This window comes from Marmota flaviventris, chromosome 13, assembly GCF_047511675.1.
Source record: "Marmota flaviventris isolate mMarFla1 chromosome 13, mMarFla1.hap1, whole genome shotgun sequence".
Classification (NCBI taxonomy): domain Eukaryota; kingdom Metazoa; phylum Chordata; class Mammalia; order Rodentia; family Sciuridae; genus Marmota; species Marmota flaviventris.
In genome coordinates this window covers 104,183,134-104,209,596 of record NC_092510.1, presented here as the reverse complement: position 1 = coordinate 104,209,596, position 26,463 = coordinate 104,183,134, and the positions used below count along the sequence as shown (strand labels likewise).

General features: G+C 50.2%; 1 protein-coding gene across 14 annotated transcripts in view; it reads left to right on the top strand.

The window, feature by feature from the left end:
- Pnpla7 (patatin like domain 7, lysophospholipase) overlaps positions 1–26,463 on the top strand; it is a 69,316-nt gene that overhangs the window by 15,731 nt on the left and 27,122 nt on the right. For 8 of the 14 annotated variants that reach the window (XM_034636094.2, XM_034636089.2, XM_034636091.2 and 5 more), the window contains 13 exons: positions 2,002–2,130; positions 3,334–3,414; positions 4,397–4,523; positions 5,763–5,843; positions 5,931–6,071; positions 11,374–11,471; positions 11,655–11,801; positions 14,887–14,964; positions 15,654–15,859; positions 18,431–18,562; positions 19,220–19,343; positions 20,703–20,816; positions 23,979–24,048. In XM_034636094.2, the coding sequence (XP_034491985.2) occupies positions 2,002–2,130; positions 3,334–3,414; positions 4,397–4,523; positions 5,763–5,843; positions 5,931–6,071; positions 11,374–11,471; positions 11,655–11,801; positions 14,887–14,964; positions 15,654–15,859; positions 18,431–18,562; positions 19,220–19,343; positions 20,703–20,816; positions 23,979–24,048 (1,528 nt within the window). The remainder of the gene's footprint in view (positions 1–2,001; positions 2,131–3,333; positions 3,415–4,396; positions 4,524–5,762; positions 5,844–5,930; positions 6,072–11,373; positions 11,472–11,654; positions 11,802–14,886; positions 14,965–15,653; positions 15,860–18,430; positions 18,563–19,219; positions 19,344–20,702; positions 20,817–23,978; positions 24,049–26,463) is intronic. The other 6 variants (XM_027940985.3, XM_027940984.3, XM_027941032.3 and 3 more) reach the window with 3 other exon arrangements.

Below are 26,463 nucleotides of genomic sequence, written 5' to 3'. Positions count from 1 at the left end.
TATCTCCTGAACTGAGACACAAATATCCTCAACCAAAAATTGGAAACTTGAGTCCAGCAGCACCTGGGGAAGGGGGCTGCATCATAATGGAGTGGGTGTCACCAATGCCAAGATTTTGGAATACCCTAGCAACAGACTCAAGGAAAAAAAATATAATCATCTTAGGAAATGCAAAAGAAGCCTTTGACAGAAGCCAGAATCCCTTCATGATGTGAGATGTGGAAACATGTCAGGGAGGAGGGAGCATCCTGACCCTGAGGCCAGCCTCAGTGGGAGGCCAGGGGCTGGCCAGGCAGCTGTCCTCTTCACTGCTCTGAGCGCCCTGGTGGAGGGCTCCCCAGGGTGGCAAGGAGGAAAAGGAAAAGCAGAAGGGCTGGGCGGAGGCCAAGCCACTGCCTTACAGGCAAGGAGACCATCTTGATGAAGAGTTCTGTGATATCCTCAGCACACAAGAGCAGCTACAGCCTGTGTCTCAGCAGTGAGCAGTTGTCAGTCTGAATTTTGTAAACAGCATTTGTGATAGGTAGTACTAAAAAATATGAAATACTTAAAAGATGTGCAGGGTTTTATTGCTGAAAATTGACTTTATGAAGGAAATAGAGAAATGTACTGTTTTCATGGTTTGAAAAACTTGATATTACTGAGAAGGCAAATCTTCCCAAATTACCCAACATAATTCTGTCCAAATTTTGGCAGCGTGTTTTGTAGAAAAAGCTGAGCATGGTGCGCACACCTATAACCCCAGCTGTTCAGGAGCTGGGGGCAAAAGGATCGTAAGTTTGAGCCCACCCTGAACAACCTAGTGAGACTTCGTTGTGAGACCTTATCTAAAAAATTTAAAAACACATAAAAGGGCTGGGGGTTTAGCTCAGTGGTAGAATGTTTGTCTAGCATACAAGAGGTCCTGGATTCCATCTCCAACACAAATAAGAAAAAAAAAAAACTGATTATAAAATTATATGGAAAGACAAAGAAACTAATAGCTAAAATAACTTAAAGAATAGGGGTTTGGGGGTACAGCTTATTGGTGAAACATCTGTCTAGCATACATGAGCTGGGTTCACTCCCTGGCCCTGCAAAAAAAGAAAGGGAAAGTGAAGTCAGAAATTAAGGTTCACACTGCTTATGTTTTGAGACCCGTGATAAAACCATAGTAGACTAGGTGTGTGCTCATGTAACACAGATCTGTAGCATGGGCAGCCAAAGTAGAGACAGACACTCAGAGGCAGTTTCAGAGGCAATTCCTATGTCCCCCTGAGCTCATGTGGGCATTTCATCCTCAAAGCCTCACGTCAGTGATGTTATGAGGTGGGAAGATAGCCCCACTGTGGTATTGAGAGGTGAGTTTTGAGAAGTGACTAGACTAGATAGGGTGATCAGAATGATTTGATCTTTACTAAAATTAGTAAGTTTACTAAAATTAGTAAATTTTAGTAAAGATCAGAATTGGTCTTTACTAAAATTAAAATCATCTACAAGTCATAGTGAAGAGGATAGAAAATCAGGCCTCAGACTGGAAGAAAATATTTGCAAACATATTTGATAAGGACTTGTATCCAGAATACACAAGAAACTCTCAAAATAAATAATAAGAAACAACAAAAATAGACAAAGGCTAAGCGTGGTGATGCACGCCTGTAATCGCAGCCACTTGGGAGGCTGAGGCAGGAGGATCACATGCTCAAGCCAGCCTGGGAAACTGAGCAAGGTCCTGTCTTGAAATAAAAATAAAAAGGGCTGAGGATGATGCTCAGTGGTAGAGCACTTGCCCAGCATGCTTGAGGCCCTGGGTTTGATCCTCAGTATTCCCCCTCCCCCAACTTCTGCCAACACACAGAGAAATGTCTGTGTTTAGTGCCCAAACTAGCACTGTCCATGGCCCAGACTGGGAGGAGCTTGGAGTTCTGCAAAAGGGAGCCAGAGAGGACCACAAGGGTCTTGGTAATTCCCCAGGAGCTGTGCTGTGTCCCTGGTGTGGGACTGACTGAGCTTTTGTTACAGGGTCACACTGCACCTTACAAAACAGTCTCTGCCCGAGCAGCGGCCCCATCCACCATCCTTCGGCTTCCAGCTGTGGCTTTTCAAGGAGTTTTTGAGAAATATCCTGAAACACTGGTGAGGGTGGTACAGGTGAGTCACTTTTTGGGTCAACATCCCAGCTGCTATGGCTATCTCAGACATGGGGCCTGGGAACTACCATGAGGTTTGATTAGGGCTATTCCCAGTTTATGGAGTCAGTTCTGAGTTGTTGGTAGATCCAGAAAATGGTGGGATTCATAGGACCTAGTGATTTTTTGTTTTTTTGCTGTACTGGGAATCAAACCAAGAGCCTCATACATTCTGGGCAACTGCTCTACCACTGAGCTACAATCCCAGCCCTTTTTATTTTATTTTTTTCAAGACAGGGCCTTGCTAAGTTGCTGAGGCAGGCCTGGAACTTGTGATCCTTCTGCCTTAGGCTCCCAAGTGGTCAGGATTACAAGTGTGCACCACCATGCCCAGCTATAACTAAGGCTGTTTTTGTAATGTGTGTGTGTGTATGTGTGTGTGTGTGTGTGTGTGTGTGTGTGTGTGTGTGTGTGTATATATATATATATATATATATATATATATATATATATTTATTTTAAAAAATATTCTTTTAGTTGTAGGTGGACACAATACCCTTTCATTTAAGTGGTGCTGAGGATTGAACCCAGGGCCTCACACATGTGAGATGAGTGCTCTGCCACTGAGCCCCAGCCCCAGTAATGTGTATTGTACAATAAAAATTAATTAATTTTCATGAGTTTGCAAGTTCCAGGCCAGCCTCAGCTGTGAGTCCCTGTCTCAGAGTAAAAAATAAAAAGGGCTGGGAGTATGGCTCAGTGGTAAAGTACCCCTGGTTTAATTCTCAGTACTGGGGGTAGGGGAAGAGGTCTTTAGATTTTCCAGATATCCTATTGCCTCCAAAAGTTTTTTTTATTTTTTATTTTTTTGTTGTAGATGGAGACAATACCTTTATTTTATTTATTTATTCTTATATGGTGCTGAGGATCGAACCCAGTGACCTACACGTGATAGGCGAGCACTCTACTACTGAGCCACCACCCCAGCTCCCAAAAGATATTTTTAATTAAAAATTAAATACCTCATTTTAGAGTAAATTTAGATTTATAGAAAACTTACAAAAATAATGCAAATCCTGTGTGCCCCTCCACCCCATTTCCCATAAGAGCCTCCTATGACCAGCGGGCTGGCTGGGGGAGGGGGTCGGGTCCTGGGAGGTCAGGTGTGTCAGCTTGGGCCAGCCTCCAGCCTGTGGCTGCTCACTCCCCCACCCTCTCACTGCAGATCATTATGGTGCGGCTGCAGAGGGTGACATTCCTGGCTCTGCACAACTACCTGGGCCTGACCACAGAGCTGTTCAATCCCGTGAGTACACAGTGCCTGCAGAAGACACATCAGCACAGCCGTGGCCATGCCAGTTCAGGTCCTCAGCTTTGGAGTTTGGGACTGATGATGTGTTGGGCTTGCCTTTCTGCTTCAGGCCTATAGCAATGCACCGGGTTGATTCCTGGGAGTCAGGAACATTTATTAGGACCTGGGGTGCAGCTGGGCTCCTTCTCAGATCTGGAGCTCATCTCGCCTGGCACTGAGCCTGGGTAGAGGCTTTCCTCTCTCCCTTTCTACAACTGCAAACCTGCCCAGGGCACAGAGGCTATCTGCTGAGCTGTCGTTCCTTCTGCACTTGTCCCTCAGGCCACTCTTGCTAGCCCCTGGCTCTGTGTCCTGCCCTTAACTGATACTTAGCTGGGATGGGTTTGGAGGGAACCAAGCATTGCTAGGAGCACAAGGCTCGCCCACATCCTCATATGACCCTGGTCAGACACTTATTCTGTGAGAAGGGGCAAGACTAGTTTCCACCTGGTAGAGCTCTTGTGAGCTGCATTCCTTGCTCTTTCCCCAAATGTTAGAACAACACCACAACCTAGAGGGCAAAGGACACTCAGAAGGTACTGTGAAGTCCCCAGAATTTCCGGTATTAAGGGCTCAGTGTATGTGCATTGTTACTATTCTCATGTCATCTGGGTGTCCTCCCTAGTCCCAATGATTTTTTAGGGTTTGTCATCTTCAGTTACTGGTGTTTTAGGGAATACCCTTTTGGGTTTTGTATTTTTCCTCTTCGTGAAGAGCATTACAGTTTCTGGGCTATGATTTTGACTTATGTCAAAGGCAGAGCCTAAAAGGAGAGCAGGCTGAACTGCCACTGCCTTATAGAACCAGCCTTTGGGCGTGTCTAGACTCCAAGTAACAGCCCACCCAGTACTGGGATGTGCCAACATGACCTTCAGGGTCCTTTCAGTGGAATGCCTGTGGGGACTGAGTACTGCTGATATTCCTTCTCATGCCCTAGGAGAGCCAGGCCATCCCTCTTGTGTCTGTAGCCAGTGTGGCTTCTGGACGGACCAAAAGGCAGGTGTTTTGTGGCACAGAGGAGCGTCTTGAGAAACCTGTACAGCCCCAAGATCCTTGCACCTCAGGTATGGTCCCCATCCATGGAGAGTGGCTCTCACCTTGAAGGCCAAGGGTTTCTCTCTTCCACTGCCTAGATTCTCACATGCCCAGTTACCTCATGAATACCCAGGTCTCCTCCTCCTCTGCACCCAGGTCTACTCCCCTATTCCCAGATCTCCTTCCCTGCACCCAGGTCTCTTCCTCTGCACCCAGGTCTTCTCCCCTGTGCCCAGATCTCCTTCCCTGTGCCCATGTATCCTCCCCTGCACCTAGGTCTCCTGCCCTGCACCCAGGTCTCCTGCCCTGTACCCAGGTCTCCTTCTCTACACCTGGGTCTCCTTGCCTATTCCCAGGTCTCCTGCCCTGTGCCCAGGTCTCTTCCCCTGCACCCAGGTCTCTTGTCTCTCATTCCTTTATTGTTCCTCTAGGTTTCCCTGTAAAGGAGTTTCCCTAGGGAAGCTTTATATGCAGAGCAAGTTCACAGCCTTGTGCTCTGGCTCAAGAGTAGGTTGAATCTGGGGACTAAATTGTCCAGTGAGGCCTGTACTGTGTGGGACATCTATAGGTGACCTATGCTATGGTGTTACCATAGAGCCACCTTGACAGTGAGGGGGTATGCTCTTTGTATTTTTATAAATCATCATATTCTCAAAAGGGTTTCCAGTAGCTAACAAAAGTCTGTTGAATTAAAACATATTTGGGGTGAATGTGGGCTGGAATGCAAAGGCTCCCTCTCATATGCTGCAGAGACCCTGAAAGTCCAAGGCCTGGCCCTGCTACCAGCTGATCTTCCTTGGGCAAGGCCAAGACCTAGCTCCAGCCCACTTACCTTTCCCCAGAAATGTGTTTTGGAGTAGGTGTTCGTTAAGTCTTTGTTCCTGAGTAGCACTTATCTCTCCTGTACTGTTGGTCATTATGAAGCAAAAGCCTTGGGACTCATCCTCCTGAAGGTGCTTGGTGCAGGGTAGCAGTCCTGAGTGAGGCCTTTGCAGAGACCAAGGTGGTGAGGGTCATAGCCCTCTGCAAAACAGGCTGAGGCAGACTGCAAGGCTGGGAGCTTTGCTGTAGCACTGCAGCCAAGATTCACCCCAGGTGTGCTCAGGGGCCACAGCAAAGGGAAAGCAGCAGCTCCATTAGAACTCAGGCAGCAGTAGGGACAGTCAGTTCAGGAGACCCTCACAGTGGTTGGCAGGGAAGGACATGGGATTGGGGGAGCCCAGCAGGACCAATCTGAGGCCAGCATTTTCTTGTCACTCCCCTGGCAGGTGCAGATGGTGAGGTGGCCTGGAAGTTTGTCTGCAGGTGCACAGGTGCTGAGGAGGGCCATGCCTGGGCCGTGCACTGCAGTAGGGACTCTGCACCCTGAGCCCTTCAAGAGCTGGACACTAGGGCATGTGGAGACTGCAGTTGGCTTATATCTATCTCCCCTGCAGATCAAGGGGGCAGCTGTCCAGCAGCCTCTGGGCATTTGCTGAAGAGGAGTTACTCTGTCCCTTTGCCTTCTGTCCATGAGGAGGTCTCAGAAAAGCTTGGGCAGTCCCAGGCAAGAGATTCTGCTCTTCCAGGCCCACCAGGTAAAGGACCCTGCCATTGTGCTGTCAGCATTGCTCTGTGTATCAGAGGGATCGTCCATGCTGCCCTGCACCTTGTGTTTTCCTGTATAGCCTGAGGAGGTGGGCACCCTGAACTTGGTGCTGTTTATAGATGGACAAGAGCCTAATGGCCCCATGGGGCCTGTGCCTGCATTGTCCCTGCAGGATTAGGCATCTAGCTCCTGTACACAGTGCCTACACAGTGGGGTCCCTGCATCTGCCTGCTTCCCTCTTCTGCCCCTCCTACTGGCCCCTTCCTTGGTAGCAGGCTCTGCTGATGTTCCCACCACAAACCCACATGCTCTCTGTGTTTCCTGGGTTCTTGTTTTTTTACAGCACAGAGCCTGTAGGCTCCTGCGCTTGCTGTTGCCTGTCCTCCCACCTCAGTCTCTCCTTCGCTGGGCTTATTGGATCTCAGGGCAGTCCTCACTGTCCCCATGGCCAGCATGGACACAAGGTGCTCTCTTCTCACTCTTCACTCCTGCTGCCACATGTCCCCCATGGAAGCCTTGCTGGAGCCTCTGCCTGCTGGCACATGCCCACACGGAGGTGCACAACTTCCCATTCTGCTGCCACAAGTCCACCTAGCCCACACCTAGCATGCAGCCCCTCCCACTCCTACCACAGACTCACTTGCATCACCTCCATGTTTGCTGTTGGTCATTTGTGGTTAATTGGCAACCTTGGGGCCTCCTGGTTGATCTGAAGGCTGTCAGGATTCCCTCTTAAGAGCTGATGGCTGGAGCTCCAGAGCCCTTTGTCCCCTGGCTTCTGCAGCTGGTGTGTGGATGTTGTGGTTCTTTGTGTGCTGTGGTTCAGATCCCACCTCACTCTAGATGTTTGCAAAGACCTTCTCTCTCCCTCCCTCAGAAACTGAGCCATGGGGCCCTCTACTCACCAGGAATCTCCTATACTGAAAACCAGCCATTTGACACCTTGCGATTTGTGTTTAGGGTCTTACTCCTTGCTGCTTCCTGGTCATATATTTCTTCTTCTGTCAGCTCCACATCAAGGTGCTTCTTCATCTGTAGTTCACTCTTGGAATGTGAGCCACATGTATATAGAGGAAGCTCCTTTCTTCACCCCACACAATGCACCCAACACCACCAGAGAATCAATCTTTCATGCTCTCTGGTGTTTTGGTGATCTCGCTTTAGGAGTTAGGTTTCAGAATCTGCATGGATTTTTTTTAGCTCACAGTTTTATTGAGATGTAGTTCACATGCTACAAAGCCCACCTTAAGAGTGGGCAGCCCAGTGGTTTCAGCATATTCACAATCTGTGCCTTGGTCACCATTCTTACCTTTGGCTACCTACCCAGGCGTTCCCACCATCCAGCCAGGACCTCCCTGGCAGCTACTTCCTTTGACTGCCCAGCCCCAGGCAGCTGTTGGACCTGACTCTGAGTTCCCTGACCTGGATATGTTATTGCGTGGATCTATTTTTAACTTATCTACTATGTACTATTTATTAGTACACTTAAGAGTTTTATCACTAAGTCATTTTTTAATTCTCATTGATTGTTATGGTTGTGTAATATACTTACAGAATGTAAATATCCTAAGTGGATAATTTAATGAAATTTCACAAATTGAACTCTCCTGTGAAGCAAGATAAAGAAACATCAGCCACTGTAAACTGCCATTCAGCAATAACAGGGTGTGGGCTGAGGGCCTCTTCCCACCTCCCCTGTGTTCTAGTCTTCAGCACTCGCAGAGTGTCAGCTGAGGGCCTCTTTCTACCTTGAATTTGTTCTTTGGAGAGCTGCAGGTACATCTTTTTCTGCATGGCTTTCTAGTTGATCCACCACATTTTAAAGAGCTTGACTGATAGAAACATTTGAATTACCATGTAATGAAATTTGAATACAAATTATCCAATCCATAAGTATATCTGTTGAAGTCAGTATTTTAGTTTTATGAATCTAATGTATTCACATATTTTATCACTTGGAGTATGTTTAACTTTATTTATTTTTGTGTGTATGCACATTTGCTTGTGTGCACGTGTGTGTGTGTGTGTGTGTGTGTATGTATTTGTTTGGTTTTGGTGCTGGGGTTTGTACCCAGGGCCACTTTCCCATTGAGTTACATCCCAAGTCCTTTTTTAGTTTTAATTTTGAGACTGGGTATTACTAAATTACTGAGGGTCTTGCTAAGTTTCTGAGGCTGGCCTGAAACTTGTGATCCTTCTGCCTCAGTCTCACAAGTCAATGCGATTACGGGTGTGTGCCACCCACCCAGCTAAAATTGATATTGGTATCATAATACCTTGGCTAGTTAATTATAATTAATATTATAAAAACAAAAGGATTGTAAAATGTAGCACATTATATTGTTTTGTGTGATAGAATGGTGTAATAAATTAATACTGTGAATGCACAATATCTCAGCGTGGAAAAAATAGTGTTGATTAACCACTGTGCTATTTAAACATGTAAAAACCTCATTGCTTTTATAAGGAAGTGGCTGCACAGGTGTGACTGTACCAGGAACAGCTTGCAGGCCCCCGTCTTCAGGTCTTAACAGTCTGATGGTGTGCATTTCCACTCCCACTGTACTGCGTTCCTTTGGCACAGGGAGGGCTATGTGAAGACATGGCTGCTCTCGGGTGTCATCCTCAACCACAATGTGGACCCACTGCAAGGCCTGGGCCTTCACAGAGTGCCTGCACAGCTGGAGGGCTTCTCCTTTGGATCATCTCCCCTGGTTCCATCAGCGCAGGGACCTCTCACTTTCAGAGGGGCACCCTGGAAAGCACAGGGTTCAGGCTCTGAAGTGCCATCTTGGGGTGGCTGTGGAAACTTCTGATTCAGTTTTTCTGAATTTATGGCATTCGTCAGCTTTTGTTTTAAAACTCAGTATTCACACCATTTACAGTTTCTATATAGTCTGAGGACTTTCTTATTTCTTTCTTTTTCCCTTTTTGTGGTGCTTATAAATTGAACCCAGGGCCTCATGCACTCTAGGCAAGTGCTCTAACCACTAAGCAACACTTCCACCCCCTATTTTTTTGGAGACAGGATCTCACTAAGGTGCCCAGGCTGGCCTCAAGCGTGTGACCCACCTGCCTCAGCCTCCTGAGGTGCTAGGTCCCGGACGTGGCCACAGCACCTGGCTGGATGCCTGCTTCCTGGGATCAGTGACTGTAACTGTGGGCTCTTCGAGGTCACTTCTTAGCCACGTACTTTACAGAAAGACAAAAGTGTGTCGCTGCAGCCTGGCATGCACTTACATGGCTGCCATCAGTGAAGAAGCCAAGTGCTTCTCACCTTCCTAGAAAGTCAGTGCCCCTGGCCAGCACAGTGGGCTCTTGTCAGCACACCTGGGTTTGGGGTTGTGTTTTAGGTTAGCACTTTACTAGGCATGAGCAGCACGCACCGGGGCACACGGAATTTGGGTGCAGCTCTGTGATTCTGACTGACTTGCCCCCACATATGGTGTCCATCATGGGGCCAAGAAAGGCCTACCCACCCACTTCCCACAGCCTGCATTCCTCATGGAGTGTGCAAGTCCACACTCTGGTTTGGCTGCCAGAGTCACCTGTGAACGGGGTGCAGGGTGCCTTCAGGTGCCTAGTGCCCTCCCTGGAGGTGTGTTGTGGATGTCCCTGTGCTGCCTGTCCCTGACTCACTGCATTTGAACCTCGTTTATATCCTCCTGCTCACGTGAGATGCTGGGCATATGAGGTACAAGTCTTGTTTGTTTGTTTGTTTGTGGCACTGAGGATTGAACCCAGGGGCACTCAACTCTGAGCCACCTCCCCAGCCCTTTTTGTTTTTTATTTTGAGACAAGGTCTCACTAAGTTGCTTTGGGCCTCCTTAAGTTGCCAAGGCTGGCTTTGAACTTTCGATCCTCCTGCCTCAGCCTCCCAAGTCGCCGGGATTATAGGCGTGTGCCACTGCACCCAGCATTGTGCAAGTCTTAAAACAATCCCAAGGAGTGGGTATTGTAAATTCTAGCTGTTGGACAAGGGCACTGCAGCCTATATAAGTCACATACATGCACAGCTCACAGGTGTGGGCGGATTGAAACCTAGAAGCGTGTGTGATCCAGAGCTCACATGCTTTGACAGAATCCAGAGATATGATCTAGAGGTCTGCTGACTGGGTATGCAGTAGTGTCTAAATGGTGATTGTGGACCATTGCTGTGTTTCAAATGTGGTGTGGCCCCCAGAGGTCCTTGTGCTAGAATCTTGATCTCCAGTGTGGCTGCGTTGAGGTGGTAGAAACTTTAAGAGGCAGAACCTTAGGGCTAGGGATGTAGCTTAGTAGTAGAGTGCTTGCCTGGCCATGGATCCCCAGTACTGAAAAAAGAAAAGAAGAAGATGGGGCCTGCTGGGAGCTGCTTGGGCAGGGGCTGCATGCTCATGAATAGATCAAAGCTGTATGATGGGAGTCGCTTGGGTCTTGAGGAACAGGCTTGGGGGGGCTGATGTTGTGGCTCTGTAGTAGAGCGCTTGCCTAGCACATGTGAGGCCCTGGGTTTGATCCTTAGCACCACATAAAAATTAATAAATAAAACAAAGAGGGCTTGGGACATAGCTCAGTTGGTAGAGTGCTTGCCTCTCATGCACAAGGCCCTGGGTTCAATCCCCAGCACTGCAAAAAAAAAAAAAAAGTATTGCCATGTGCAATGGCACACGCCTGTAATCCCAGCAGCTTGGGAAGCTGAGACAGGAAGATCGCGTGAGTGCAAAGCCAGCCTCAGCAATGGCGAGTCTCACTAAGCAACTCAATGAGACTCTGTCTCTAAATAACAAAATAGGGACAGGGATGAGGTTCGGTGGTTGAGTGTCCCTGAGTTCTTCCCTGGTACACGTGTACACACACACACACACACACACACACACACAAAGGTGTGTGTCCATCTACAATAAAAAAAAATATAGATTGTGTAGAGCAAGATCACCCACACACTTGGTCCCTTCCACCCACAGCTTTGGTGCTGTCTGCTGCTCTGCTGTGCTGTGACACAGCAAGGGAGCCCTCACTAGAGGCTGAGCACATGGGGCTGTCTGATCTTGGACTCCCAGCTTCCAAAACTGTGAGCTGGATGAGCTCCTTTGTTTTATAAAGTACCAGCCTCAGATGCTCTATTTCAGCAACACAACATGGACCAGGGCAGTCATGAGAAGACCATGGGCAAAGTGACCCTGCCCTTGAGAGGTCTGAGACTTGCTGCCAGGTGTGTGCTGTAGATGTTCAGGGTGCCCTCTGCCTCCCAAAACATGTTTGTACATGGGGGAAGGGTAAGCTGTGAGCTGAATCTCCCCTCTTTGTAGGGGGCCACAATGGGGCGACCTCAGACCTGGGGATGACTTGTGACCGTGCCAGGGTCTGGCTGCACTCAGACCTTCCTGGGAACTCCATGGCCAGCAAGGTAGGTCCCTGCCTCTCCTTTCTCACCCTTCGCCTGGGGCTTGCTCACTGGCACATGTCCTGGTTCTCCAAGGTGTCCTTTCTCTGGTGTCACCAGACTCTGTGGTGGGCCACCAAGCTAATCCCTCATGCACTTTTCCCCATCACATCTCTTCTGATGGCTGATCTCTTTGTTCTTCTTAAGTCCAAGAAAAACACGATGGGTGCAGAGGTTCCCTCTTCTCTCCTCCACTACTCAGAGTGTCGCTGGGACCCACATGGCTCCAGCGGGAAAACGGACGCTATCTTCCGAGCAGCCAAGGAGGACCTGCTCACCCTGATGAAGCTGGACGTGAGTGCAGCTTAGGGTGGTGGCCAGTCCTTGCCCACACAGCGCCTGCTTCCTGCCTCCCTCCTGGGGATATAGGCCCCTCAGGCTGCGTTGGGGGCTGCAGATCCTCTTGCCTGTAGCACTCCCCTCCCCGGGCAGGGGTCATGCCTATGGGTGTCCTTCATAAGGACCCACAGAATCACCTTATGGACATGCTGGCTCTGAGCAGCCCGAGCCAGCCCCTGCTGCCGCCCTGCCCCTCCCCAGCTCCAGTTCCCCCCAGTGGCTGCCTGCTCTAGTGTGCTGCTCAGTGGGGCAGTGTGGGAGTCCTCCATTGTGGCCTTTATGCTTTAGCTTTTTGTGCCTTTTTTATGAAACGCTTCCTCATCTGACATCATAAACCCTTTTCTATATTGTTGCCTAAAAGGTTTACTTACTTATTTTGCCTTCCTAGGTTTTAATGTGGTAGAGTTAATTTTCATGTCAATGCAAGGAAGGGCTAGGATTCGAGCCTGCCAGTGAAAGCCTGCTCTTTTGCTTCCTCCTGCGCCTGTCACCTGCACTGTATGGTTTGCTCTGCAGGGCGGGTATCAGGAGAAAGGGGAGGGAAGCCTCCTCCCTCTGTGCCTCTGGGCTCTTTCCTGGTTGTCTGCTCAGAGTGGGGGTTTTCCTTGAGTTTGGCCCCCTGCACCCATGGTTCAACACGGCATCCCTTCTGGCTCTGCGTTTGGGCCAACCTTGGAAGCTGAGGGAGGAGAGAACAGGAGCTCTCCCTGTCTGCTGGAGCTTGCTGCTGCATCCTCTGGTGGTGGGCTCTGCTCAGAGGGAGAGGGCTCAGGGTTCCTCTGTTGCCTCCTGCATCTTTTGGTGCTAAGGATTGAACCCAGGCCTGAAGCATGCTTGGCATGGCTGTGGTGAGATGCCCTTTGCATCAATCCTGAAGGCCTACTGGGGTTGTGCTCAGAGGGGGAGAGAGTGGGACGAAGAATTCCATGATCTGCTTCTCCCCTCCATGATCTCTTTGTCCTTGTCTTCCCAGTTTCACTGTGATAGAGCTTGGTCTGATTTCTTTTTATGGAGCTTGTGTGAACCTCATTGGGTTTATTCAGTCTGTGTCTGAGTCCCTTTCAAAAGCTGTCAGTGGCCTGGGGGGCAGCCCACGGTAGAGTACCTGCCTAGAACTCTTGAGGCCCTGGGTTCCATCTCCAGCACTGCAAAAAAGAAAGAAAGCAAGAAAAGCTGCCCACAGAGACTCCTCACGGCGGAGCCTGGAGAAGATATTCTCTTCTCTTTCATCTCCTTTGAGTTGGCCTCTCTTCTATATTTTCTATTTTTAAAAAAGTCTTTTTAATATGTAAATGTATTCATGTAAGTTCACTAAGTCTCTTCTTGCAGTATCTAAGTGATCTTAAAGCTATGCGTTGAGTTTTAAAATTTCATTATTTTCTGTAGTTCTAGAGTTTCTACATTTAAGAAAAGTCTGCTTCCACTATCATAGTGTTTAGTCTAGCCCACGCTGCATTTCAGATTTGGCTTTGTGTCGGGTAATGTCGCTGTATGTCAGTCTCTTCTGTTTTCTCCGAGTCTCTTCTGTTTTCTCCAGTCCCCACTAGCCCTTGCTTGGGGCCCTCTTTCTTGTTGGGCTCACTTTTAGAGACTACTTGGTACATAGAGCTGTGGGACTGGCCTATTGTCCCTGCGTGGCCATCTGCTTTGGCCTGTGCCCCTCCCATATGCCCAGCAGGTTCTGAAGACTTCAAGGATTGTCCTGAAAGACGAGCTGTTTTGCACATAACCACAGAGTCGTCATCCCTCCTGTACACACAGCAGTGATCCTTAACACCTTCAGTCACTTGGGCAGAGTCCAGATTTCCAGCCGTCTGGTGTATGCTATGAGGACAGTAGAGTCCCCGGGCTGGCTGACCTGTCCCTTGGTCCTGGTGGACTCCCTCCCTGTCTGGCCTTCAGTTTAGGGCTACTGCTCCTCCTGTATACTCCAAGGTTCAGGGAAGGCTCCAGGCACCAAGCCTGCATCTGAGCCGGGGCTCGCAGCCTGGCCTTCTGGCTGGTCTTGGGCTGCTTAGGTTCCTTTCCTCCTGTCCTCCTGGCCTTGGGGAAATCATGTAGCAGATGTCCTGCTTTCCTTCAGGAGGCCTGTGATGTCAGATCTTTCTTTGTGGGGAAGTTAGCAGTCTTTGAGGCACAGGGAAGGACCCTTCACTGGCTTTGGAGGCTTGATTTTTAAATTTGTGGGTTTTTGTGGTACTGGGATCAAATCCTGAGACTTGCCTATGCTGAGCACATGCTCCAGTGCCAAGCTGCAGCCCCCACCCACTGGAGGGTGAGGTTAGTGATGTAGCCCCTGTTACCTAAAGGCAACCGATAAGCTTTCTTTTTACTTTTGTTCACTGAGACTGTGGATATGGAGTCTTCAGACCTCCCCAACCTCTGCCTGTATTGCTGAAGGCCTGTCCTGTGGGCTCCTAGGCACTCTAGACCCTTCCCCGTCACCTGGAGGCTATAGAGATTCTAGGCACTGATCGATATGTCCTCTGTGGGAGTTAGCCTCTGCAGGTGGTATGGGGAAGTGGCCTCACTCAGTTAATTACGTTCTGTAGTTGTTGGTTTGTTTTTGAGTTTGGGTCTTACTTTGCTGGGGCTGGTCTGGATTTGTGGGTACAAATGATCCTCCTATCTCAGCCTCCTGAGTAGCTGGGGCTACAAGTGCATGCCACCATACCTGGCAGTTTACTGGTTTTTACTGCAGAGGTGGGCTTGAAGTAAGTATGGAAGGACACTCCTCCATTATCTTTTATGCCAGTGATCTTTATGAAATTGATCGCACTTTCTTACTGAGATAAAATTCTCTCTCTAGAAATCCACAAAAACACTGGTCTCCATTCCTTTACTTTCTGCTGTCTTCCTCTGATCCTTTCTGCAAAATGCTCTTGTGTCTGTTGAGTTTGTGCTAGTGCAGTCTTGGAGGAGCGTTTTGTCTGGAATAGTCGAGTGGATGGCTACCTCTGGCCTGCACTGCATGGCCCCATCCTTAGTGCCTTCACTTGAGAGCCTCTGCATGCCCCTTGAAACCTGTTGTGTTTTTTAGGACCCATCCCTATTAGATGGCCGGGTAGAGTTTCTCCATGTCCCTGCAGGCACCGTGGTGTCAAGACAGGGAGACCAGGTGAGCCCAGGGGGTTTGTTGTGAGGATTGCCCAGCACTAGATGGAGCATGGAGGAGAGAGGCTGGACTGGGCGGCATCCAGCACTGGACCACTACCAGCTATCCTTGGGTAGCCGAGAGCCCGGGGGCAACCTCCTACTCAGATGGGGGAAGGGAGAGCAGATTTGGGAAGAGCCCCTTGCTGGATGCAGAGGAGCTGGGATTAGATCTCAGTGGTTTGTTGGACCAAAATGGGTGTGACAAGTGCCTGTGACAGAGGTGGGAGGGGCCAGGTGTTGGCCCACACGGGCTACTGAGGCAGGGCTGTACTTGCCCACCTCAGGTTTTACAGGGAGAGGCTGCATCTCCACTTCTGTAGGAAAATTGGGCTGACACATGTGGAGCAGTAAGTGGAAAGACAACAGGAGGGAAGGTACATGCATCTGCAACCCCAAAAGCTAGGTTTCCTGTGGCCCATCTAAACAATAAAATCAGCACTGCTGGAAGTCCCTCGTGGGGCATGGGCCCAGGGCTAGCTTGGTCCACAGATGATGCGAGGCAGCACCAGACAGAGAATCACCCTTATGCAGCTTCCTGGGGCTTGGCCAACCCCAGAGGAGCCTCCCCTGGGCCCTGGGCCCTGGGTCCTTGGGCCTCCCAGACCCTGCCCTGCATCCCTCTGAAGCTCCGGCCCCCTCTGGTTTTACCAGGATGTCAACATCTTGTTTGTGGTCTCGGGGCTGCTGCACGTGTACCAGCAGAAGATTGACAGCCAGGAGGATGCCTGCCTGTTCCTCACGCACCCTGGGGAGATGGTGGGCCAGCTGGCAGTGCTCACAGGAGAGCCCCTTACGTTCACCATCAGGGCCAACAGGGATTGCAGCTTCTTGTCCATCTCCAAGGCCCACTTCTATGAGTGAGTAATCCCCGCACCCCACTGTTCCCCCTCCCTCCTGCTCACTCGTCTGCCTCTGGGCCCTCTGCCCCTGAGGACTGTGCAGGGCAGGCTTGCTGGTCGTCCTTCGTGAGTTCTTGGAGCTGCTGCCATGCTGGGTGGTTGCATGTGTAGGTGCCAAGAGCACCTTACCAGCCTGCGGAAACTGCCGTGTGCTGTCTTCTCTGCCTGTGGTGCTGACCCCACTGCCTTTTGTGCTGCTGCTTTTGCCTGCTCATGCTTAGACCAGTTTTGGCTACAGAGAGAGGGCCAAGGGAAAGAGTGGGTTGTGTTGTGCAGGCACCAGGCTGGACACCTTGCCCACCTGATCAGCATTCTGTGCTCCAGACCTAGTGATGTCCTCAGACTGCCTGGGAGTCCTGCATCATGTCCCTTACTAGCCAAGTCATCGGAAGGGCTGTCTGGCAGGGAGGCCGCTTTCTTCTGGATATGGTGGTACACAACTGTAATCCCAGCTACTCAAGAGGCTGAGGCAGGAGGATATAGCAAGTTTGAGGCCAGCCTAGGCAACTTAATGAGACCATCTCAAGATCAAAGGTTTTAAAAGGCTGGAGCTTATTGGTAGGGTGCTTGCCTAGCATGCTAAAGGCCCTGTGTTGTATCCCCAGCACTGAAAACAAAAAATAAACCAAAAACACACACACAAAAAACAACTATTTTCATTTCTGCCTTGCTGGGGTTTTGGTCCCTCAGGGTCCATGACACCCATTGTCTCTAACCAGCAGTGACCTTTTTTTTAAAAATATTTTTTGGTTGTAGATAGATACAGTACCTTAATTTTATTTATTTATATGTGGTGCTGAGGATGGAACCCAGTGCCTCAAAGATGCTAGGTGAGTGCTGTACCTCTGAGCCACAACCCCAGCCCATCAGCAGCTACCTTCTTGTGTACACTTCTGGGAGACTTCTGTCTCCCCATCTGCAGATGCCTGCTATGATCCTAGATCTCTTTGGCCAGATGATCAGGTGGAAAAGGAGATGTCAGGGGTCCTAAGATCAATGGAAGCCCAGCAGCTTAAAAACCAAGTCTCAGCCAAGTATGTTTCCAGAGCAGTGGTCCCCACTGTGCCGGAGGTGGTGGCTTTGGCCAAGCAAGGCAACACCTGCCTGAGCAGTTGGTGGGCAGTTGGTTCCCAGGTCTGGCCTACACGCCCTGGTCTGGGACCCTGGTGCTGTGTCTTCATTTTACAGATAGGGAAATTGAGGCTCAGAGAGGTAGAAGCCTGCACAAGTCCCTCTAGCCAGCCAGTTGGGTAGCTTGCTGCCCCCGATCTGCGCAGGCAATTGAACTTAAGATTGCTCATGTGAATTTTCAGAGACACCAAATAAAACACAGACACAAGTTACCTTTACACAAGCTTCAGGACAACTCCTCTGCTCTCAGCCTCAGGCTCCCCAAAATGGAGCGCAAGAGAAAGTCACGAGAGGCTGGCGAGAGAGAGTGAACACGTTCAGAAGTGGGCTTTTATTGGGGGGACTCTTGTTCTTTAGAAAGTTCCATCCAAAAAAGGCCAGAAGGGGCAGGGTTACAAGGGACCAGGTGAATGTAACTCAAACCTAGGGACGACACCTACACCTGAAGACCCGCCTTTACTATCCAAGCTGGACAATGCCCAAGTCATCATGAAATGTAGTAATTGGTCAGAGACGCCTGCTTCAGGACTGGAAGATGTGGGTTATTCAGAACACTCCCCACAGTGGCTTCCTCCTGAAGTGTATATATCTGTTTGTCTTAGACATGCAGACTCCCAGCCTGCTGCCCCTGTCCCCTGCCTACCTTGGGAAGAGGCTTGGGAAGGAAATCCAGGGCCTGGGCAGAGACCCAGCCTGACCCTGCTGTGCCTGTGTGTCTGTCTGTGGCCCTTTGTGTATTTCTTTGTGTGTGTGCCCGTGTGTTTGTATGTGCGTGTCTGCATGGAACGAGAACCCCTGATGCAGTCAGCTCCCATCCTGCAGGGTGGAATCCCCATCACTGGGCTTCATCCAACCCTGGGAGCAGATGCAAATGTCTTGCAATCTCCCTGGGATGTGGAAGGGGCTCCTGCCATCTGATGTGCAAGGCAGGTTCCTGTTCTGAGTCTTGGCAAGCAACAGCTCTGCCCAGGCATGTCCCCTCTCAGTGCAGGCAACCGTAGCCCATGAGCTGAACGCCACTCTCTGGAGCCACCAGGACACCCCTACTGCTACCCTGACCTCCCTAATCTGCCCAACACAGCCACCCAGTAGATGATGCTTCCTATATTGGCGCCTCCTTCCACCCTGCACCCACGTAGGAGGGGCCGCTTGCCCTGCAGGTGGCTGAGCCCACACAGTGTGTTGCTCTGGCAGATACCTACTCAGTTGTGGCACAGGGCCAGCTCCTGCCCCATCCTCAGACACTTGCCACCTCCAGTGGGCCTCAGGCTCCTGGGTGTTGGATGGGGCTGTGGCTGCCTTCTCTCAAGCACTGTGTGAATGATGGAGTTGGTGGAATGGGGTAGGACAGAGAGGTGGGGCAATGGGAGTAAGAGAGTGACCATGGCTACCTGGCAGGATCATGCGGAAGCAGCCGTCAGTTGTCCTGGCCGTGGCACACACTGTAGTGAAGAGGATGTCGTCCTTCGTGCGGCAGATTGATTTCGCGCTGGACTGGATGGAGGTAGAGGCTGGGCGTGCCATATACAGGTGAGGCCTGAAGGTGTGCTGTGTACAGGGAGGTTCTCAGGCATCTTCCTTTTCCTATGGGTGTCCCTCTTGTTTGTACTGGAAGTGATGCCTAATAGCCCCAGCTTGCTTCCTGAGGAGACTACACACTGCAGGTACTCACCCTCCAGGTACCCACAGATGTGCCTTTCACAGGTGTGTCACGGGCGGGCATCCTGGGCTCCCCAGGCACAGCATATTCCTCCTGGATGACTTTCCAGGCTATACATGAGCCCATGTTCTTTAAAACTGCACACAGCCTGTGGCTCAGGGTGCTGTGGCTGACTGCTCTCGGGTCCTCTGCGAGCCTCTCTAGGCTGCCCTGGAATCCACCATAGACAACTTCCCACTCGCCCTGGTCTCAGACAAACCTGGGTTATTGCTCTCAACTTCTGTGGGGTTTAAAATGTAAAGTAAGGAAACAAAAAATATTTAGACCTAATAGTGAATTCGTGTGTTAACACAAATATTTTTTAATGAAAAAATAACTATATTTTCCAAAACAAAAAACTTTCCTGAGAAGACTGTGTTATTTAATTTTTTTGCAACCCTGGGGTCCATTTGGCTTTTGGGAAGCTGGGCCTGGAAGCAGCTAAGAGTGGCAGGCTGCGGACCTCCAGGGCCTCTGTGTCTCTGCAGGCAGGGAGATAAGTCTGACTGCACATACATCGTCCTGAGTGGTCGACTGCGCTCTGTCATCTGCAAGGATGATGGGAAAAAGCGCCTGGCAGGGGAGTATGGCCGTGGAGACCTCGTTGGTGTGGTAGGTGCTGGGCTCCCCTGCATTTGAGACTCTGGATTGGCCTGGTTGATACCCTGTGCAGGAGGAGCCCCTGAAGCGGCTACAGGAGGGCAATGCTCCCCATAGCTGGTTGGCTCTGAGCCCTGGCTCTCTGGGATCACATTTGTGGTATGCTTCTGCCTTCTGGGTGTCTCAGAGTACTGCTCCCTGGTTTGGGGTTCTCACTTGCTTCCCAGCTGGTACTGGAGCCCTGGGTGGTGAGTTGTGACCTCTGAGTCACCTCCCAAAGGTTTCTATTAAGAGTGACTAAGAACTCATTCAGGCCTTTCAGGGCCACCTGGCACAGGCAGGTCTCTTCATCCTGAACTGCTGCTGGCCAGCCCTAGGCTGCTGCAGCAGTGAGCTTCTGGGTCTCTAGAAGGAGAGTGGACCAGGCCAGGCTTCTTACAGCTTGGGGCTTCTGGGTTTTTTTTAGGTTTTAAACCAGTGGTCAGGGAAGCCCAGAGGCATGTGCTGCAGGGTCTTAAGGCAAAAGGTGCCTTGGAGGATGTGGGCCAATGCCTGATTCCTGCTGTGCAACCCTATGCCCATGAAGCTCCTAGCCACCTCTCTGAACTCTGCCTGGGCAGTACATCTCCCACATCAGAGTCCAGGGCTTCCTCTCGCTCAGCTGACACTAGCCTTGCGGGGGCTGTGCCTCATGCAGCCCAGCTGCCATTTCTCAGGTGAAAGTTGGTGTGCCTGGCAAGATGCCGCAAAGGAACTGTCATGCCTGGCAGCAGGCTCTATACGCTCTAAGGGGCATACCTATGGCCTCCTCCTAGGGATATGGTTCCTCTCCAAAGATGTTCATTTCTTTCTTTTTCTTTCTTTCTTTCTTTTTTTGGTTATAGATGGACATAGTACCTTTTATTGATTGATTGATTAGCACTGGGGATTGAACCCAGGGCCTTGTGCATGCAAGGCAAGCACTCTACCAACTGAGCTTTATCCCTAGCCCCTTATTTATTTATTTTTAGGTGGTGTTGAGGATCAAACCCAGTGCCTCACACATGCTAGACAAGCTACAGCCACAGCTGTTCATTTCTGAGGGAGTGTGCTGACTACCCTTTGCCAGACTATGACCCCAGCTAGTGCCTGAGACCTGTTCCAGTGCCCTTGGGCTGCTGGCTTCCGGCACATGCCTGTGGTTCTGGCAGCAGAACCTGTGAGAGCTCACTGGAGGCTTGGTGAGGCCATTTTGTCTCCTCCCTGGTTCCAGCACCCTGTGGCTACATGTCTCTCTCATGGGCAGCTGTCCACATGAGCACCACTTACACTGGGCTAGGCTCCAGGTAGGCCTGAGCAGTGTGGCTTCAGTACCTGGCTCCTCTTCCTCAGGTGGAGACGCTGACCCATCAGGCCAGGGCAACCACGGTGCATGCTGTTCGGGACTCAGAACTGGCCAAGCTGCCTGCAGGAGCCCTGACGTCTATCAAGCGCAGATATCCACAGGTAAAGGTGGTACAGGGCCCCTGTTGCATTTGCCTTGAGGCCAGATGATTATTTAATCAAGTGCAGACAGATCTGACCTGGAGCAGCAGGTGGGATGGCATGAGGAAAGTGATAGGAAAGCATATCTGTGGGGCTGGGGCTCTCACCAGGCAGCTTTGGGCAGGTGGGGTGGGGCTTGGAAAGGGTAGGTAGAGTTTGCAGCCCCACAGCCCTGCAGCATAGTGAGGGCACTTGCGCTGCACCTCAGGGAGGTGTCATAGCTGCTTGTTCTGGTTGTCTTCCCTATATGTGAGTCATGAGGATATCAGACATGGAGAGAACCTGACCTCAGATTCAGAGCTGACCAGAGGCAGTAGCAAGGGAGTACTAGGTGCCTGGCCACTGAGAAGCTACATTTAGATCTGTGATCTTCAACCAGCTATGAAGTATGTGCCAAGTCAGTCTGTCCATTCCAGAGCAAATGGTAAGGCCGGGAGGGTGTGGCCCTCCACTTCCTAGGGCCTCGCCCCAGGCCACCCCACCTGCCCAAGCCAGGGCCTCTCCCTCACCTGGGGCTTGCCAGAGGGTCCTGTCTGCCCTATTCCCAACTGGTACTCCTGCCAGATGGTAGCTTATATAGTGACCTGGACTTGAATCCCCAGGGGCCTCAGGCAGCAACCATGACCAGGGATACTATAGTTGTCCATTTAAGGATGAGTAAGCATTGGCCAGTCAGGATGAACTGATGGCCCATCCACGGAAGAGGGTGGTCACTGCTATCCTGGATGGTGGCTCCTGTCAGCATGGCCATGCAACCCTATTGTACCCCATGCACAACTGGGGTCCCAAGCCAGAGACAGCAGGCTGCCTTGGCCACTGGCTGACTCCTCTGTGACTGCTCCCTGGTGGCCTGAATATACTCACAACCACTCCCGTGGGTCCATGGCCTTCCCCATCTCCTTGTCTCTGGCCTTCTGGCCTTGCTGCTCCTCACAGTAGGCCATGGCTGTCTGCTTTTGCTCTTGCCCACACCTAGGCTGCATACTGCTGGGTTGCCTTCGTCTTCTGTGGCCAAGCTGAGCCTCAGCAGCCCCTGAGAGTGTGTAAGCTGGCAGGGGTCCATGCAGTCCTGAGAACCCCAGTGCCTCTTCCCTGGTCTATAGCAGCATCCCCTTCATAATGGTGGGCTCTCCCCTTGGGCTATGTCTTGTTCATGGGGAAGGGCCCTCAGCCTTCCACCACAGGAAGCCCCTTGGTGAGGTGCTTCCATCAGCCCCCTGCACTCGCCCTCAAAAATCGTCCCAGGATCTCCTGCATGTGACCTAGCACAGAGCACAGCCTTCTGTATGGCTTCTCCACTGTGCACCCCACTGGTCCCTTCTTCAACTGAGAGGTGTTGGATGTTTCCAGTTTGAGCTAAGCCCAGCCCCACACAGTGGTGGTGAGAGTCAGTGGGGACAATGCTCTCTTTCTCTTGAGGAACTGCTGGGTCACAGTGGAGGTGTGTGTTGGGGAACTGCAGACAGCTCTCCACTGCTGCTGTGTGCTTTGCAGCCTGTGTGGTGGGGCCCGAGCCTTGCTGTCCATGCCACACCAGCACAATGTGGGCGGAAAGTGGGTGTTCACTGTGGTATGGATTCGCATCTCCCAGTAACTGAAGATGCTGGTACCCGTTCACAGACTTATTGGCCTGTTTTGAGCCTTTGTCACTTGATACAGAAATAATCTTTTTTAAGGTCTGGAGATATAGCTCAGTTGGCAGAGTGCTTGCCTCGCATGCACAAGTCCCTGGGATCAATCCCCAGCACCAAAAAAAAAAAAAAAAAAAGAAATAAATAATCTTTTTTAAAATCAGCTTTCACTTTGAATTATTGTTGTGACAATTTTTAATTGTGACAATTATGGTTGTTTTTAAAGGCTCTTATGTTTTAGAGAACCATATTCAGTTATTAATGTTTGTGTATCATGAAATGCTTTGCTTGGGACTGGCTTCCAAACCATCCAGGAGTGTGTGTTTCTTGTGGCTGCTGGAATTGGGGAGAGACCAGGGTAGAGAGCAAGTTTTATTTAAGAAAGTGGTAGACACTAGAGATGGACTCCTCCGGAGAGTGAGAGTCTGGAGGGGGTGCTACTTGCTTTCTTATAGGCCCTAGAATCCCCCACCTTTAATCACTGTCTTCTCTTCTTCCCCTACACATGACGGGGAGCAGGAGCGCAGAGGTTAATTGTTAGCAGCCCAGAGTGGTGAGGAGCACAGTCAAGGAGGGTAACCCTGAGCAACCCATTGTTCTGATAACCCTCTTGACCCCCATCATTCATTACCTACATGGTCCTCACCCTCTTAATCCCTATCATTCACTACCTACACAGACTGCCTGACCTTTGCCCCTGTCTCCATAATAGGAATCCTGAAATTCCAGTGCTCTGGAGGTCTAGGCAGAAGGATCGAAAATTCAAGCCCAGCCTTGGCAATTTAGCAAAACTCTGTCTCAAAAGAAAAAGGACTGGGGTGTAACTCAGCAGTAGAGCGTTTGTGGGTTCAATCCCCAGCACCAATAAATAAATAAATAAATGATATATTGTGATAATTTTCATTTGTCAATTTAAAATTAATTCTTACAGAAAAGTTGTAGATATTTTGACATTCAGTCCTTAAATACACTAGTCTACAACATTAAAAATGTTAATATTAATATAACCCCAAATAACTATCGTGTCTAAAATGTAGTAATTACTGGGCATCATCATATATCAGTCCACATCCCCATCTGTCCCCCTGGAGTGGGACGTCCATGCAGGAGCAGATTGCACCTGACCAAGATGAGCCTGCAGTTCAGGAGGCCCTGGCAGTCGATCCTCATCCTGCCCTGAGATCAGGGCAGCTGCCTTGGGGTGTCTGCCTGTTCTAGAGCAGGCTTGGGATCACAGGGGATATGCCTCTTTCACCTGCTGCCCCTGGCTCCCAGGGCTGTCCTCAGAGTGAACTGCTTCTCTGGCAACTAGAAGGATAATGGTCTGCAGAAGGGAGCCACTGGTCATCCCTGGTTGACGGTGATTTCCAGTCTGTGACAGTTTTCGAAAGGGCCTGAGGCCTGATTCGAGCATCACTGTGCAGTCTTTAGTTGCCAGCTTTCACTGTTAAAAATATGTTGTTTGAGGTTTCTCATCTTTCTGTGCCCCTAGGTGGTGACTCGGTTGATTCATCTCTTGGGAGAGAAGATCCTGGGAAACCTCCAGCAGGGATCTGTGACAGGTGGGTGTGCCCCACACAGTGGTGTTAGAGACCTGCCTCAAGGGCCCTTCCTGCTTCCCTACCCACTCTGGGCACAGCCCCTCCCTGCCTCAGAGCCCAGCCCTGTGCAGCCTTAGGCCCCTACAGAGCCCACTCACCAAACACAGTCCCACACTGGACCACACAGACTGCAGGGCTGCCCAAACCTCCAGGAAGGCTGCAGAGCTCCCACCAGTGTGACTGAAGAGGGTGGGTAGAGTTAGTGTGCTTAGGCTTTGGCAGTGACAGAAAATTTTGCTGAAATATGTTTCAATGTGGGCAGCAGTGAGGGAAGCTCCACTGTGTGTGGAAAGAATTGGGATGTACCTTCCTCCTATTTTTGTTAGCCCATTAAAAAAAGGAAACAGGGTGAAGCTCCAGGGAGTGGGCTAGTTGGAGGCTGCTTTCTGTCCTATGCCAAGCGTGGAAAGATGGTGAAAGGACTCCAGCTTATTTTCCTCTCCTATCTCTGAGCATGTGCTTTTTTGAGGAGCCACTGTTGGCTTTAGTTTCTGGGGCTGTTCCCTTTCCCTGGACTCTAGACATTGAGAACTGGGGTGTTGCCCTTTAGCTCTTCTTTGGTCAACAGACTTGCCTCAGGGCTTCTCCCTCTTCTGTGCACACCAGGCACATGGTCCTCACCTGCCTGCCCTCACCTCCCTGCCCCCTGCCTGGAGCACACCCCTCTGCATTCCTGAGCCCAATGCTCAGCACAACCTCCTGACCTCCCCATCAATGCCTGCTGTTCTCAGTCCTCCTTCTCCACCAGTTTTCCTAGCTGGCTTGTCCGTGGGCTCTGCCTGCACTGTCCCATGAGCTGCATGATGGCAGAGATTATGTCTTGAACCACTGCTGTGGCTTGTGCACAGTACTGTGTGTATGAAAGGGATAAGCCAGTGGAAAGGTATGTTGCACAGAGGCAGCAAGAGTGATGGTGTGGTCCACTTCAGGCTGACCTCACCCTCATCTGATCACATCTCTAAAGCTCTGTTTCCAATAAAGTCACACTCCGAGGTTCCATTTGACTGAATGTGGGAGGCATAAGGCATGTTCAGCTGGGGAGGGACCAATCTGTTTGAAGTCAGTTTCTCATAGGGAGCATATCATTGGATCCTGTTCTTGTCATCCCTTCTTATGGTCTTCACCTTTTGGTTTGTGTGTTTTGACCATTTATAGCTAATGTAATTATTTTATCAGTATTTATTTTTCCCATTTTGTAAATTTTCCTATTCCCCCCATCCCTCACTGTTGCGTTGCATTCCATGACTAAAACACTCAGGGTCATTCCAGGTGAACTGGGCTGCACAAAATAATCACACAGAGACAGATAAATAACTTTTTCTTTGGGTCCTGTGATGGCTCTCTGACCATAGGGGTCCTTAGAGAGAGAGAGAGAGAGAGAGCACGCGTACCCTTTTATTGGGAAGAAGCCATTCAAATGAGGCAAGAGGTCAGGTTTCAAGGGGGTTGAGTCTAGCTTCCTGATGTCTGCTGTCAGCAGGTTGACTGACATCTAGGGAGGCCACACCCATCTCATGAGCTGTGTGGAGATCATGGTAGGGTGAGTGAAGAGACCAGAGAGAGGCCTTCCCCAAAACAGGGACCATGTCAGTTCCTCCACCCTGTACACTCAGTGCCTACAGTTCACACCCACACAGCCCAGGGCTGGCTGGCCATATCTCCACACTCTCATCACTCAGGACTAACGGGCGCTCATTTCCTATGTGGCAGCTCCTGGCACCCCACCTTTAGTTTAAATCTGATTGATTAATTTTTTTTGAGACATGATCTCACTGATTTGGCAGGCTGGACTTCAGCTGGCATGTTTCCTGCTTTAGCCTCCTGAGTCACTAGGATCACAGGCATGTGCCATCACACCCAGCGTGGCCCTTTTAAGCATCCAGTTTTTACTTGTCCCTGGCTCTTCAATGATAGTTTCAGTGGTCACTCTGGGCATCACAATACCTATGTTCACCTCACTGTTGACTTGTCTATTACTACCAGCATTGTTCCACCAAGTGTAATCAGAGCACCTCATCCCTGTCTGGATCACATTAACTTTCCTGTTACACTATGTTGTCTTACTACCTCTACATCATCGAGAGCCCTTCAACCCGTGCTCACTTTTGCTTTCACTCATCAAACCTCATTTTGAATCTAAAGGGAACAGTGTGTGATACTTGGCTACTCTCCTGCACCCTGGTGGGGGTCTGTAGGGGCAGTTCCCCCTGTGGAAGGGCCTCTCTTAGCAGTTATTTTGGAGCAAGTGAATGGTCAGGACTTTTCTTTGTTTCCATCCATGTGTAGCTGTCTTACCTCACCTTCATCTCAAGGGGTGTTTAGCTAGATGTAGCATTCTGATTTGATGGTCCCTGTGACTCAGCACTTTAAAAACTT